The sequence below is a fragment of the Budorcas taxicolor genome, chromosome 9 (genome assembly GCF_023091745.1).
Source record: "Budorcas taxicolor isolate Tak-1 chromosome 9, Takin1.1, whole genome shotgun sequence".
In the NCBI taxonomy this organism is placed as follows: Eukaryota; Metazoa; Chordata; class Mammalia; order Artiodactyla; family Bovidae; genus Budorcas; species Budorcas taxicolor.
This window is the reverse complement of record NC_068918.1, coordinates 74,381,250-74,396,169: the sequence shown is the minus strand read 5'-3', so window position 1 is coordinate 74,396,169 and position 14,920 is coordinate 74,381,250. Positions and strand designations below refer to the sequence as shown.

The following is a 14,920-nucleotide window of genomic DNA, read 5'->3' as shown; positions in this document are numbered from 1 at the left end:
TAAGCTTTATCTACATTGTGGGGACCATGATGTCTTTTGAGGTTAACAGGAGGAGTACTTGGCAAAGTGGCTGGCATTTAGTAAGTGGTTAATAAAAATACCTGTATATATGTACAAGTTCCTGGTAATATGGAAAATAACTGTTGGCCATTTTTCTTCTTTCTTCTCACTTTTCTGTCTTTACTTTTCATTCTGCAGTCACCACCTCTCCACGAAGAGCATCGATGTCAGGGAGCATCAGTCAGAGTTAAAAACAAAAAAAAAGTGACAGTTCTCATCTTTCACAGACATCAGAGGCAGAGACATAGGTTTTGCTTGCTGTTTTTTGGTTCTGAGGCCAGCAACTATCAGATGATTTTGTTATCTTTCATAGTGGTCTACCCAATGTTATTATTCTTTGTTTACTAGCAGATAGCAGTTGCATACATGCCTAAGGTAAACTCACCCAGGTTTGACTTGGTAAAATGTTCAGTTTCTTTAACACGCTGTCAACCACTTTTTGAATTTTCAAGAAATTGACCTACTATTCTTTTCTTTGTTGTGTGTGGTGCTGGTGATGGGAATCAGGTTCCGTGACTGCCGAGGACTTCAGTTCTTACTGACAACACATATGGAAGAGCTCAGTAAGTTCCAGAAGCAAGTGAGAGAGGCTGTAAAAAACCTGGAGGGACCTCCATCTCGGCATGTTATTGAGTCTGCAACAATCTGCCATCTCCGACCAGTCAGACTTCCTCTCAACTGGTGGGTAATAGCAGAAATCACCTGGCGGATGGCGTCATTCCTTTGAGCTAGATTTTTTCTCAGAGAAGAAACAGCAGCTCACATAAAATTTGTTTTCATTTGATTTCAGATAGAAATAAAGATGTGTTGTTAATCTAACTTAAAAAATAAAAACCTCTCTAAGACCACATACCAGAGGACTATGTATTTTTTTTTCTAAAATGGCTTATTTGTTGTAACAAAAATGTGAAGTATAAAATACTCAGCCTCTTTTAGAGATTACCTGATTGCCAGATATGTCTGTGACTCTTTCTCTCATAATTTCTTCTTTTGCAGCTGTGTCTTTTGTAAGGCTGATGAATTGTTTACAGAGTATGAGTCGAAACTATTTTCTCACACGTAAGTTCTCTGATGGATTCAAATGAAACATTTTACAAGACTTGGTCTTTTTTTTTTTTTTTAATATTTATTTTTATTTATTTACTTACTTGGCTGCCCTGGGTCTTAGTTGTAACAGACAGGATCTTTTTACCTGTGGCATGTGGGACCTAGTTCCCTGACCAGGGATCGAGCCCGGGTCCTCTGCACTGGGAGCTCAGTCTTAGCCACTGTACCACTAGGGATGCCCCAAGCCTTGGTACTTTGTAGGATCATATTTTCCTCAAAGTACTATTTTTTTTCTCTCTCCTTTTCAATCAGTTTATAAACCTTAGCATTTGACCATGTAACATGCTCAGTTTCCCCTTTGCCGAAGTTTACCCTCTAAATGTTCATGTCTTGTGTTAACAGTAGTGTATGTTAACTTGAAGGGAGGACACAGACTATCCAGACAACAGATTTGAACTCAGATCCCTGCTCACTAATGTGCATAGTGGACTTCTCTCAGCCTCAGGATCCTCATTTGTAAACTGAAGATACGTATAACCATGACATTAGAAAAATTATGCTGATTTTACAAACATGGAAATTGAGGAAAGACTAAGTTCTGATTGCCTCAAAAGAAAGAAAGAAAGAAAGAAAATAGTTTACTTTCAGGTCATCTTGTGGCCTTTTCTGTTTGTATGGTTGATAGTGGTAATTTGTGTTTTGTATTTTAATTCTCAGAGTAAGATTTTAGCCTGGAATTTATAGCCATTTTTTACTGTGCCAGATTGCTCTTAAAAGAACACTGGTCAAGTGTATGATGCCTCAAGGCTGCTGTGGTTTATCCAAAGGCTTGCCAGCATGATCTTGTAGACATGACATTGAAAGTTGTCAGTATTGTTGATGAAATAATTGTTTTTGACCTTGCTTTTCTGTTGATTCTGCCAGTATCGCTTTTACGTACGGTACTTGTTACCCACTGACAGTAGTTATTGTGGTTTCCTTCTCAAACACCTTCAGAGTCAAAGGCCAGACTGCAATATTTGAGGAAATGATAGAAGATGAAGAGGGACTGGTGGATGATCGAATAACTACCACCAACCGTGGTCTGTGGGCAATAAGTGAGACAGAGCGATCTATGAAAGCGCTCCTGTCATTTGCAAAATCACATAGATTTGATGTTGAATTCATTGATGAGGGAAGTAATTCAATGGATCTCTTTGAAGCTTGGAAGAAGGAATATAAGGTAACAGTAATTTATATCTTCCTTCCTGTATTAAAAATTCTCCACCTCTACATTAATTTTAATTGCTACTTTCCTTTTTCTCTCTCAATTTTTAAAAATCTGCTTCAGAAAGTTGAGGTATACATGTGTTCCCCATCCTGATCCCCCCTCCTTCCTCCCTTCTAATACCACCTGTGGCGGATTCATGTTGATGTATGGCAAAACCAATACAATATTATAAAGTAATTAACCTCCAATTAAAATAAATAAATTTATATTTAAAAAAAAAGAAAGTTGAGGTATCATAATTTATCTTTCCATGAAATGTAATGATTGTACTAATTATAAATATACTGAAGAAATAAGCAATTTCTGTTTATTAAATTGCTGAAAATAATAACTAAAATGAAATTTAAATGAAACCTTCTATTTAGCCTTGAAAGTATGTTATTCTTGTTTTAGCTTGACCTTACACTGATATTCTTTGAAATCAGAGTATTACTTTGTTTCCTTTTTTGTTTTGCTTTTGTAAGTAACAACCAAACATCAGCAACCTTGAAGACTGAACTTAGTAAATAGTTCTCAACATACAAGACTAGAAACCATTGCAATTAATAATGCACACAGGGACCCTTCATATTCATTCATGAAATTCTGTACTTGAAATTCCAGAATTTATTAATTTTGAATTTTCCTTTATGTCAATTCAGTTCATGTCTGACTTTGTAACCCTGTGGACTGCCCTACACCAGGCTTCCCTGTCCATCACCAACTCCCACAGCTTGCTCAAATTCACGTCCATCAAGTCAGTGACGCCATCCAACTCTCTCGTCCTCTGTCATCCCCTTCTCCTGCCTTCGGTCTTTCTCAGCATCAGGGTCTTTGCTAAGGAGTCAATTCTTTGCATCAGGTAGCCAAAGTATTGGAGTTTCAGCTTCAGCGTCAGTCCTTGCAATGAATATTCAGGACTGATTTCCTTTAGTATTGATTGGTTGGATCTCCTTGCAGTCCAGTGGACTCTTAAGAATATTCTCTAACACCATAGTTCAAAAGCATCGCTGCTTCAGTGCTCAGCTTTCTTTATCTTGATGATCCAAGTCTCAAATCCATACATGACTACTGGAATTCTTTTTATGTAGATTTGTTAATCCCTTGTCCTGTTTTGCAAGTGAGATGGGGGAGGAAATAAAAGAAATAGTTTTTTTTAATTTATGCCATTGTAATTCCATTTGATATCTTTTATTTATTTAATCTAAAGTTCTTCCTTTTAAAGCAGGATAAAAATTTCTCTCAAGAAAGAGAAGCTAAGTTGTCTATCAGTTCATGCGTTTAATAGTTTAGGGAATGATACTTCTGTAGAGTCCAAAGTGTTGGTTTGTAATTTTTTTCTCTTCACGTTACTCTTCTAAAAGCAAAAGCACATTAACACCGTTAATTACAGCAGGTCATGGAAGAAGACAGTACTGTATACAGTGTTCACTTGCCTTGCAGTCTTCCTTTGAGCTCACTTTAGCCACGTCTTCTGTGTCAGAGGAATGCTTATCACACATTTCACCCCGATCTTCGTGCACTTTTTTCTCTGTGACACTGCAGACTAAACCCTTTTAGACCGTGTAAATGAATGAGATACTGCTTCACACATCAGGATCTAACTTAAAGCATAATATTATTGAAGACAGCATATCAAAAAATGTTATAATGACTGATACCATTTTTACAAATTTCAGAAAATTATATAACCAGATTATTAAGTATGTGTAGATTAATATAACTCCAGTGAAAAGTACAGAATAATAAGTCCAGTTCAGAATAGTGGTTACCCCATTGTTGGGGGTTGAAGGAAGAATATGTGAGGCAAGAGAGCAAGGCAGCTGAGAAGGAACACAGAGGCTTTCTAAGAAGCTGACATTCTCTTTCCTAATTTGGATGATGTGGACTCAGTTGTGTAATAATATTTTCATTATCCTATATATATATTAAAATTGAGAATGTGAAATACTGTATAATAAAAAGTATTTCTTTAGAAAGTAAAGCAGAGATTCCACCAGTCTAGTATTGAGCTCTAAAAATCTTTGATCCTACCAAGAAATCTTGGGATGTGCTGTTCCTCAGATTCTGAACAAGTGATATACTCTAGTGTCCTGTGAAGATTATCCAGTCACACTTCATCCCAAAAATGTCCCAAGATTGCTTGCACCTTAGACCCTAATGAAAAAACTACTTATGCCTTAAGACCTCACTGAAGATTCTAAGTGATTTTAACCAATTTTAATTATGTGCTTTACCACTGTCTGTCTTCTCTGTTCCTTCAGTTGCTTCATGAATACTGGATGGCTCTGAGGAATCGTGTGTCTGCTGTTGATGAACTTGCAATGGCTACAGAACGACTGAGAGTCCGTGATCCTCGGGAGCCAAAGCCCAACCCACCAGTTCTTCATATCATTGAGCCTCATGAGGTAATCTGCAAGTGAATCACAGAAGAGAGCACAGCGAATAGATAGTCACAAAAATGTGAGACACATAGAAGAGATCAGGACAGTGATGTTTTCAATAAATGTTTCCTGACTACTCTTAGTTTGAGCCCTATGATGTTTTTGTTTTCGTAGGTCGAAGATGAGCAATTTCATATCTATCATGTGCTTAGCATCACTGATTTGGTACATTTGTGTGTTTCTCTTTCATATTGCATATTCATCTATTCTTGAGCATTTTCTGTGTGCAAAAACCTATTCTTGGTCAGTTTTTAGACATGTGTCCTGTTACCCCAGCATTTTCAGAACTGGGAAACTCTTCCCCAAAGAGTGGCCAAGAACCTACCTTACCCTAGTTTCCTTTGCTAAATGATGAGCAGATATTGACAGATTCAGTACAGTTCAGTTCAGTCGCTCAGTCATGTCCAACTCTTTGCGACCCCATGAACTGCAGCACGCCAGGTCTCCCTGTCCATCACCAACTCCCGGAGTTCACCCAAACCCATGTCCATCAAGTCAGTGATGCCATCCAACCATCTCACCCTCTGTCGTCCCCTTCTCCTCCTGCCCTCAATCTTTCCCAGCATCAGGGTCTTTTCAAATGAGTCAGTTCTTCACATCAGGTGGCCAAAGTATTGGAGTTTTAGCTTCAACATCAGTCCTTCCAATGAAAACCCAGGACTGATCTCCTTTAGGAAGGACTGGTTGGATCTCCTTGCAGTCCAAGGGACTCTGAAGAGTCTTCTCCAACACCACAGTTCAGAAGCATCAATTCTTCGGCACTCAGCTTTCTTTATAGTCCAACCCTCGCATGCATACATGACCACAGGAAAAACCATAGCCTTGACTAGACGGACCTTTGTTGGCAAAGTAATGTCTCTGCTTTTTAATATGCTCTCTAGGTTGGTCATAGCTTTCCTTCCAAGGAGTAAGCATCTTTTAATTTCATGGCTGCAGTCACCATCTGCAGTGATTTTGGAGCCCAGAAAAATTGACAGGTTACTATCTGTTAAATCCCTCTTGGTATCTCAAAATTTAAAAAATAACTCCACCAACCTTTCTTCTTCCTATTAAAAATATAATATTCTTTATTACTTGTTTTTGTTCCTTAAATCTTTTAACTCTTTTTTTCTGTAAAGCTGGGAGACTGTAACTTAGAAAAACTTAGAAAAGTTCATTATATACTATTTCTTCTATATAGCAAAATATATGCAGTTTTAAAAATATATTATTTAGTATCCATTTTGCACATTTGAGTTTTCACACTTAAATATGTTTCTTAAATGTTGAAAGGATGAATTAAAATAGAAGAATTGTGTGTGTTTAATATAATGTTACTATCTTAGAATAAAGATGTTTTATTTTGCTTTTCAGGTAGAACAGAATCGTATGAAACTACTAAATGATAAAGCTGTTGCTACATCCCAGCTGCAGAAAAAGCTTGGGCAGCTTCTTTACCTAACTAACTTGGAAAAGGTATTGTTTTTAAAAGATGTTAATTTTCAGCATGTTGCACTATCAATAATCCACTTTATTGATTCTCTTTATTTAATCTGTTAGTCCCATAATTAATGCTATAGGTGTTTTTTTAATCATTTTTTTGTTTGTGTTAGTTACATGTCAGAACACTAGCTATGTCTGCAGTACCTGTGCAGATCAGGAAAGAAGATGATGTCTATAGAGAATATGTTATACAGATAATGTAAAGGGTATGAGTATATAGCATAACACAATGTAAACAGACTAGTTCAAAACCTTGAACAGTAATAGTATTGCAGCATACCTCTGGGTGAAGATTGCACTGTTTAATACATACACCTGCCTCCATTAATGCATGCATAGATTTTTTTGATTTGTTACCTGAAATTGTGCAGTGTGTTTGGAAACCTACTAAATAAGAGGATATGGCAATGAATTATTTAATGTAATTCACAGCATATTTTCTGAGCAGTAAGCAAAGTACTATATCAGACATGGATGAATGTAATTCAGCTTTCTGGTAAGCATAAATGTGACAGTTAACAAAGTAACTTATCAGAAAAGTTACTTATCAAAGAACTTATCAGAGTAGATTTTTGTATAGGAAAAATGATGCAAAGAGTAGACTACAATTGGTCCTGAAAAACTGGTACAAAATAACATTTGAGTGAATGTCATTAAATCTCAGTGATGACAAAATGAAAAACATTCATTATCGGTAAAATAGCATCGTCATTCAGAAGGTAGGCTTTTGACCTAAACAGTGCAAGCTGGATCATGAAGCCCCTATTTTCTAAATATAGGACTTTTTTCAAGTTATTTTCTTCTTTGTCCCATCTGTAAAATAAGAATAGTAATTCTCTTGTAGGACTCCTTGTAAGATTAAATGAATTAATATATGTAAAGTGTTAAGAGTGTTTCCTAGCTTATTAAACCATTTCTAGGTATTTGATAGTAATATGTTTATATTATTACAATATTTTAATATTATTACTATTACTATAATGATGACTACTGTTTTGGCAGGGGGGTAAAAAAGAGAAAAATTTGAGGTCAATCTCATGCAAAAATCCCAGATATATAAAAATAACATGGGGAAAAATTTTAATATTTCTGGACATGAGTTTTTAAAATATAAGATTTCTGTACTTTAAATATGAGGATCAAAATTAAGAGACAGTTGGTCATTTTTTTAGTTATAGAGTAAGTTGATATCCTCTATATGTTGAATTATTTTTTAAAAGGTTAAAATCCCAAAGATATAATCTATATGGGAAAACCCATTTGACTAAAAATAGAAAAAAATATTTAGTTTATAAATGAAGGAAAATAAGGAATCCATAAACTACTACACATAGGACAAATCCAACCCATCACCAGTTTTTGTAAATTTTAAAGATTTATTGAAACAGCTATTGTCATTCATTAAGTATTGTCTGCAGCTGCTTTTGTGCTATGTAATAGCAGAGTTGAGTTGTTGCAGCAGAGATCATATGGCCCACAAAGCCTGAAATATTTACTACCAGGCCCTCCATGGGAAAAATGCTAATTCTTATGTTAAACAAATTAGAAGAGAAAACAAATGGTAGATTGTTTATAAAATAATACAGTAATGCCTTCTCTTGTGTGCATGCTCTTAGTTACTCCACTCCCACACTGACTCTGGCCTTAGCCAGATGATTTGCTTTTGGCCTTGTGTCATAGCAGAGATTTGAAAAGTCTACGCACTTCGGGGACTTCGCAGGTAGCTCAGTGGTAAAGGACCACCTACCAATGCTGGTGACACAGGTTCCTTCCCTGGGTCAGGAAGATCACTTGGAGAAGGAAATGGCAACCCACTCCAAATCCCATGGACAGAGGAGCCTGGCGGGCTACAGCCCATGGCGTTGCAAAAGAAACACAACTTAGGGACCAAACAACAGTAATGCCCTTTGGCATTCTCCCAGTTGCGTTGTTTTTTTGGACTCTCAGACTAAGTGAGGAAGCCCAGGTTCCATTCTTGAGGAGCAAATACCTCAACTTAGCCCTCTCCCCAGACCAGCTCTTACCAACTGCTAGACATGAGTGTGGGGCCAGCCCAAAGCAAATTGGTCCATCCCAAAATTACCCAGGTGCCCAGAAGAATCAGGAGAAATAAATGTTTTTTTTAGCCACTAAGTTTTAGGTGGTTTGTTACACGTTACCTGAAATAAATCATTAATTAAAAAGGGAAAGGATAATTCAGTTCAACTTTTTTAAATGCTTGCATACTTACATTATAGTTAATGGAGTTGTTTTAACCATTAGAACTGCTGAATCCATGCACAATTTACTTTTTTTTTTCCTGCTTATAAAAGTCAAAGGGTAATCAAGAACAGTTTAGTAATCTGTGAGTCTAATTTACTTTACCTTGTTGTCCTCAGTTTTAAAACTTGTTCATTTTGATGACTTTGTTTTAGAAATCTTCCAGTTTTTAAGGAGATTTTGAAAAGCTCTTTTGACATGATTTCCAGGCATAGATAGCTCTCAAATCAATAGTATTTCTGCTTAGTGAAATTAGAGAAAGGGTCCTGAGAAGAAATCAGCATTAATAAGGAATTATGTGAATAAATCGGAGAAGGCAATGGAACCCCACTCCAGTACTTTTGCCTGGAAACTCCCATGGACAGAGGAGCCTGGTGGGCTGCAGTCCATGGGGTCGCTAAGAGTCGGACACGACTGAGCGACTTCACTTTCACTTTTCACTTTCATGCATTGGAGAAGGAAATGGCAGCCCACTCCAGTGTTCTTGCCTAGAGAATCCCAGGGACGGGGGAGCCTGGTGGGCTGCCATCTATGGGGTCGCACAGAGTCGGACACAACTGAAGTGACTTAGCAGCAGCAGCAGCATATGAATAAATGCTGCCTCTTCCCATGTCTGTGATCCCATGCCAACTGGATATGCAGAATACCTATTTCTTTATTTAAAAAAAAATCTAGCATGAAAGTAAAGTTTGAGAATTTAGCTAAATTGTATCAATATTTTGCTTTTTATTTTGCCTTCTATAATAATCAAATAATCATAAATACAGTAATATGACAACTTTCACAAATGGTATTAAAAATTGTGTCCATTTTTTTGTTCACTCCTTAAATAAATGTTATTTGTACATCTCAGGATTGATAGTATTAGGTAATATATGAATTATTAGGTCATCTCAATTATTAGATTATTTTAATTCAATTGCCAATATTTACTTTTATAAATGAGTTGTAAAACATGTATCAGCTTTTAAAATATAACTAATACATGTTTTATTTTTTCTTTTTTGGACAGTCTCAGGACAAAACATCAGGAGGTATTAATCCAGAACCTTGTCCAATCTGTGCTCGGCAACTGGGAAAACAGGTGAAATTATAATAAATACTGCATGCATTTATAAAATACTTTACAGTTTTCAAAGGCTTCTACATACAAATTCCCCTGCTCTACCCTCAAACCTTGCATGCAAGGGAAATATTATCTCTGTCTTAAAGATAACAGCCAGAGGTTAACTAACATGCTTAATATCAAATATGTTTGAGTAATGTTTTTTCCCTTAAGTGACAGGTCAAACATGTTTCTAGAATAACCCCATCTTTTTTATTAAAGATGAATAATTTTAAGCATTGTTTTCAGTCACTTGACTGTCAGTTTATCATGGATATTTGTGAATTGTACAGAAATACAATACAACATACACAGATTTACTTACGGTATTACAAATGTATAGTAACATAGTTCTTACTTAATATTATTAATATCTAATAGTACGAGAATTTAAAGCACAAATAACAGTAATCCTAAAGGAATTTATATGTGTTTGAATATTAGTGTACAAATGTCTAAAATAAATGGTACTATATTAGTTCTCCTCAAAAAGATTATTTTTATTTTATGAAATGTGATTTACGATACTGTAAGTTCCTACTTTGTATGATAAATAAATATGTGATAGCAGAATATTCTTTGTTTTTTTTTTAATTTGAAAAAGTCTTTTTTCTTTTTCTTAAATGGGTAAAAGTGTCTCTGGCACTTTTTTCCTATGAAACTAAGAGTAAAAGTTTAAATATATGAATTCTGTACTCTGACCATCAGTAATCAGAAAGCACATACCTTTTAGTCTCCATAATTTATGGAGAAGATTTTAAAGGATATTTTATTGATAATAAATCTTAAAAGGATAGATTGGAAACTGAGCAAAAGAGTATTAATCTCAGTAATACTGGAGATTACGGATAAAAAAATAAGTGATAAAAGCATTTTGACAAAAATTACTATAATAAATGGAAAGGATCATAGTGTAAGTAGTGTAAGTAGTTTCTTTACTTTAGTTTTGATGAGATTCATGCAACTAGTTTGTCTCAGAAATTTTATTGTCTTTACCATTTGCGTCTCATTTTCTGTATAGTAAATGCTTTAACATATAAAAATTAAATCTGTTTAATAAGTTGTATAGAATGTATTGAATATGATATCTGAGAATTAATATTGTAGTAATCTGTTACTCTATTAGAGTAATTTGCATTTTTCCTAAATACTGAAATGAGAACACCAACATCTTACAAAATATTGATGACTGTTAGTCCTCCTATTAGTGTGAGCAGAACTAAAAAAAATAAAAACTACAGTTCACTAAAAAATAGTTTAAAAGTATAATTTAGTTTTTTTGACTTAAAGGTTTTTTATTATTTATCATGAAATATTTAGGAAATGAAATGATGGCTCTCTTCCTCTCCTTTTAATAGATTTATAGATTGGAAGGCATCTTTGATAGCATCTCACTGAGGCACATTCTATGTGTTTTCTCCTTTAGTGGGCAGTACTGACCTGCGGGCACTGTTTCTGTAATGAGTGCATTTCAATTATTATCGAACAGTACAGCGTGGGGTCTCACAGGAGCTCCATTAAGTGCGCCATCTGCCGCCAGACCACGTCTCACAAAGAAATCTCCTATGTCTTCACCTCAGAGAAAGCCAGCCAGGAAGAGGACATCCCTGTGAAGGTAAAGTCAGTGAAGAACATGCATAGTCAGAGCAGTGTAATAGGAGTCACTATCTGGCAGTGAGAGCATCAGAGTCAGAGCAGGGCTGGCTCAGTGACTATGAAGCAACTACTGTTGACTGTAGATATACTGCCTGAAAGCCTCAGTGCATCTACTCACTCCTCACGGGAGGAACACAGGAATGCTTTTTCAAACATAGCAATAATTATGCCCACTATAGCAAAAAAGTGACATCTTAGAATTCCATTCCTTTTTTTTTTTTAATAGTGTTTCTGAGCACTACAGATATTAGATAGAGCTCTGGTGCAATTCCAGGTTTCTTTCTCCTCATTTTTCCATTCAGCCCAGTGTATCAGGAAAAAGAAGATATGCCCCACCAAATTGAGGGATAAAATAAATTGATTCCTGAAGTTATTAGTGAAGACTGTCACAAGGAGATAGTGCATTTTTAGATGACATGGATTGGTTTTTCAGACTATAGTGAAAACTTTGCTTTATTTTCCTAATTTTTTTTCCCATGCTTCATTCAGAACTTTAAGAAAGAAGACTATAATTTAAAATGCAAATAAAATAAATTCCAGATTTGTTGTTTAGTCTCTAAGTTGTGTCCAACTCTTTTGTGACCCCCATGGACGGTGGCCCACCAGGCTCCTCTGTCCATGGGATTTCCCAGGCAAGAATACTGGAGTGGGTTGCCATTTTCTTCTCCAGGACCAGGGATCAAACCTACGTCTCCTACATTTACCACTGAGCCACCAGGGAAACCCAAAATCCAAGTAGGATCTGTAATTGAACTTTCTGCCTGAGGGGGTATTTATTTAATGAAAAGCCTTTACTAGGTTTTTTGTTCTTTGTTTTATGTAAGCATGCTTTTTTTGTTTGTTTTCCTAACCACACTTAAAGGACAATTCAACATATGAGTATGGTAGAGAATGTAGGCCAGAAGAAGTAGTTGGAAGACTGATGGAGCTGGCTCATAAGCTAGAAGTAGTAGAATATTTTTAATTAATTCCTTCTCCTTCTGGGTCCCTGCTGCTGTCTGCTCACTTGTTGTCCAAGGTTGTCTTTTGTGAGAAGACCGAACCACAGGTCCTTATTGGAGAACAGGAGATCTTTTTACTATTGTTACTATTACTGAAATATAGTTGATTTACAGTATTAGTTCCAGGTGTACAGCAAAGTGAAAGAGTTAAACATATACCTGTGTCCACTTTTTTTTTTAAGGTTCTTTTCCCGTGTGTGTCATTAAGAGTATTGAGTAGAGTTCCCTGTGCTATGCAGATCCTTATTAGTTCTCTGTTTCATATAGAGTAGTGTATATATGTCAATACCATTCTCCTGATTTATCACTCCCCCTGGCAACCATAAATTTGTTTCCTACTATTGTGACTTGTTTCTGTTTTGTAAATAAGTTCATTTATACCAGTTTTTTAGATTCCACATGTGAGCAATATCCTGTGATATTTGTATTAGTTCTCTTCAAAGAAGATAGGTATTCAGTACTCCAGATGTGCCTGTAGAAATCGGTAACTCAGGTGAGGTGGTAGAAGCTGAAGCAATGAGATTTGAATGTTGAGTAAGTGGTCCAAGTGGAAGGTATATAATATCCGGAGTTGATTATACTTTAGCCTGTTGACCACACAGAGAACTGCTTTCTTCTTTTTCAGTTCGCCCCCCTCCTCTCTTCCTACTCTTACAGTTTTTTCCTTTCCTTTGCATAAAAAGTCTTTTTTCTTTCCCTCTCTCTTCTCCTCTGGCCTCAGGCATCCCAGGGGCCACAGATGGCATGTGTGGCTCATGACAGTACAGGGAACAAGCATAAGAAGGAACTGCTGTGTCAGACTTCATGCAGTTTAGGAAGTGATTGCCCTGGCTACCAGTAAACAGCACCATCTCTCTGAAACTGAGGCCATCAAACCCAAACACCTGTTCATTTTATGGCAGCTATCTTAAGACACCTAGGAGAAAGATCAGGACAGTTACATATGCTGTCCTGTTGGGACAGGAATATCAGTGTTCAAATACTGTATATTATGCCCTGACTTTTTCCTGTCTTTCATGGGTATTGATGAACACGGGAATTAATTGAAGGATCTACCAAAACAAATTTTTGTAGCACTGAAACATGTTTACATTACCATATATAAAATAGATACCCAGTGTAAGTTCAGTGCATGAAGCAGGACACCCAGGGTGGGTGCTCTTGAACCACCCATGGGGATAGGGTGGGGAGGAAGGTGGGAGAGGGGTTCAGAACGGGGGGGACACACGTGTGCCTATGGCTAATTCATGTTGATATATGACAAAAACCATCACAGTATTGTAAAGTAAATATCCTCCAATTAAATAATTTTTTTCCAAAAAGAATACAGAATTTATCAGTTAAATCATCTTAGATGTACATATACTTCTGTTTCCTTTTTATTAAATACGTGACTGAATATTATACTTATTGTGCGAGCAAGTTTTATCGCTTCTCTGCATTCTCACGTTGCTTCTGTCTGCATTTACTTTTTGTTTTCTGTCACTGTTTCTGTCTGCCATTTCCGCCTTCTGCTGCCTGCGTGCTTTTCTGACTGTCACATTTCTGCCATCGTCTTGAAGCATCTGCTTGTTTTCTCAGACTCGTACTGCACTCTGACCGTCTGAGACTATCCCACTTAATTGATCACATCATCTGTCTTAGAGTTGAGGGATATAAAGATGGCTCTATATAAATACTGAAGGCATTGTTTTGAAATTTATTTCATTAAAGTTTTTATCTGAAATGTTGACTTCACTCTAAGCATTCCAGACACTCAGACACAGCAAACAATGTAATTTCATACATGGTGCTTAATCATCTAGTTGATCTCTGGTAAAGGATATTTGGAGAACATAAAAATAGCAGTAAATAATAGAAGACTTTTTTTTCTACTGGTATTTCCCAATGTAAGGAATCCTGTTGATGACCACAGAAATAAAATGAATAAAGTATTCATTAGTGAATTAGGGTATGCATTTAACTTAAAGACTGTCTCTACCCTAACAGCAGTGTCACAGTATTCTTAAGTGACCCTTGGAACTTCCTGGGCATTTTGCAAAGTGAACAAAATTCCCCCTGCGAGTTCTGACAACTGCCAGGCATTTTAGAGGTTGACGTAGGCCTCCTGGCAGAACATAGGCCCCACGTGACCTGTTCCCTGTGTCCTCAGTTTGGCTCTCTTTCATACAAAGCATTTTTGTCATTGGAAACCCTGACCCTGTAATGAACAAGATTCTTATGTCATAAGAAGTTTCTATCCAAGAGAGAATACATGGATATAGCCACAGCAAAACAGCACCTGCTACACACACAGAGGTTCAGCTTCTCAAACTTTTGAGTGCCTAGTGATCAAGTGCTCTGTTTTTTAAATTAAAGTATATTTTCAGGCTGTATTCCTGTAACTTTTAACTTGTTAGATCTTGGATCTGCTCCAGAAATCTGCATTTTTAACAAGCAAATCTATTGCTGGTAAAGATGTTTTATACAACCTTTTGTAGAGGAAAAAAAATTATTGTATTTCTACATTAAAACTCAGAGAAACCTAGCAACACCATTTGTCAAACTGTACTATGTGTAGGATCATGTTGTTTCTTTTCCTTTTTTTTTTTTTTTTCAGTTTGTATTCAATTGACTT

The 14,920-nt window shown here is 36.2% G+C and overlaps 1 protein-coding gene across 1 annotated transcript in view; it reads left to right on the top strand.

Annotated features, from left to right (window-relative positions):
• SHPRH (SNF2 histone linker PHD RING helicase) overlaps positions 1–14,920 on the top strand; it is an 80,951-nt gene that overhangs the window by 50,080 nt on the left and 15,951 nt on the right. The window contains exons 19-25 of the mRNA XM_052645685.1: positions 568–741; positions 1,057–1,119; positions 2,104–2,329; positions 4,621–4,764; positions 6,154–6,255; positions 9,554–9,625; positions 11,073–11,261. Coding sequence (XP_052501645.1) covers positions 568–741; positions 1,057–1,119; positions 2,104–2,329; positions 4,621–4,764; positions 6,154–6,255; positions 9,554–9,625; positions 11,073–11,261 — 970 coding nt within the window. The remainder of the gene's footprint in view (positions 1–567; positions 742–1,056; positions 1,120–2,103; positions 2,330–4,620; positions 4,765–6,153; positions 6,256–9,553; positions 9,626–11,072; positions 11,262–14,920) is intronic.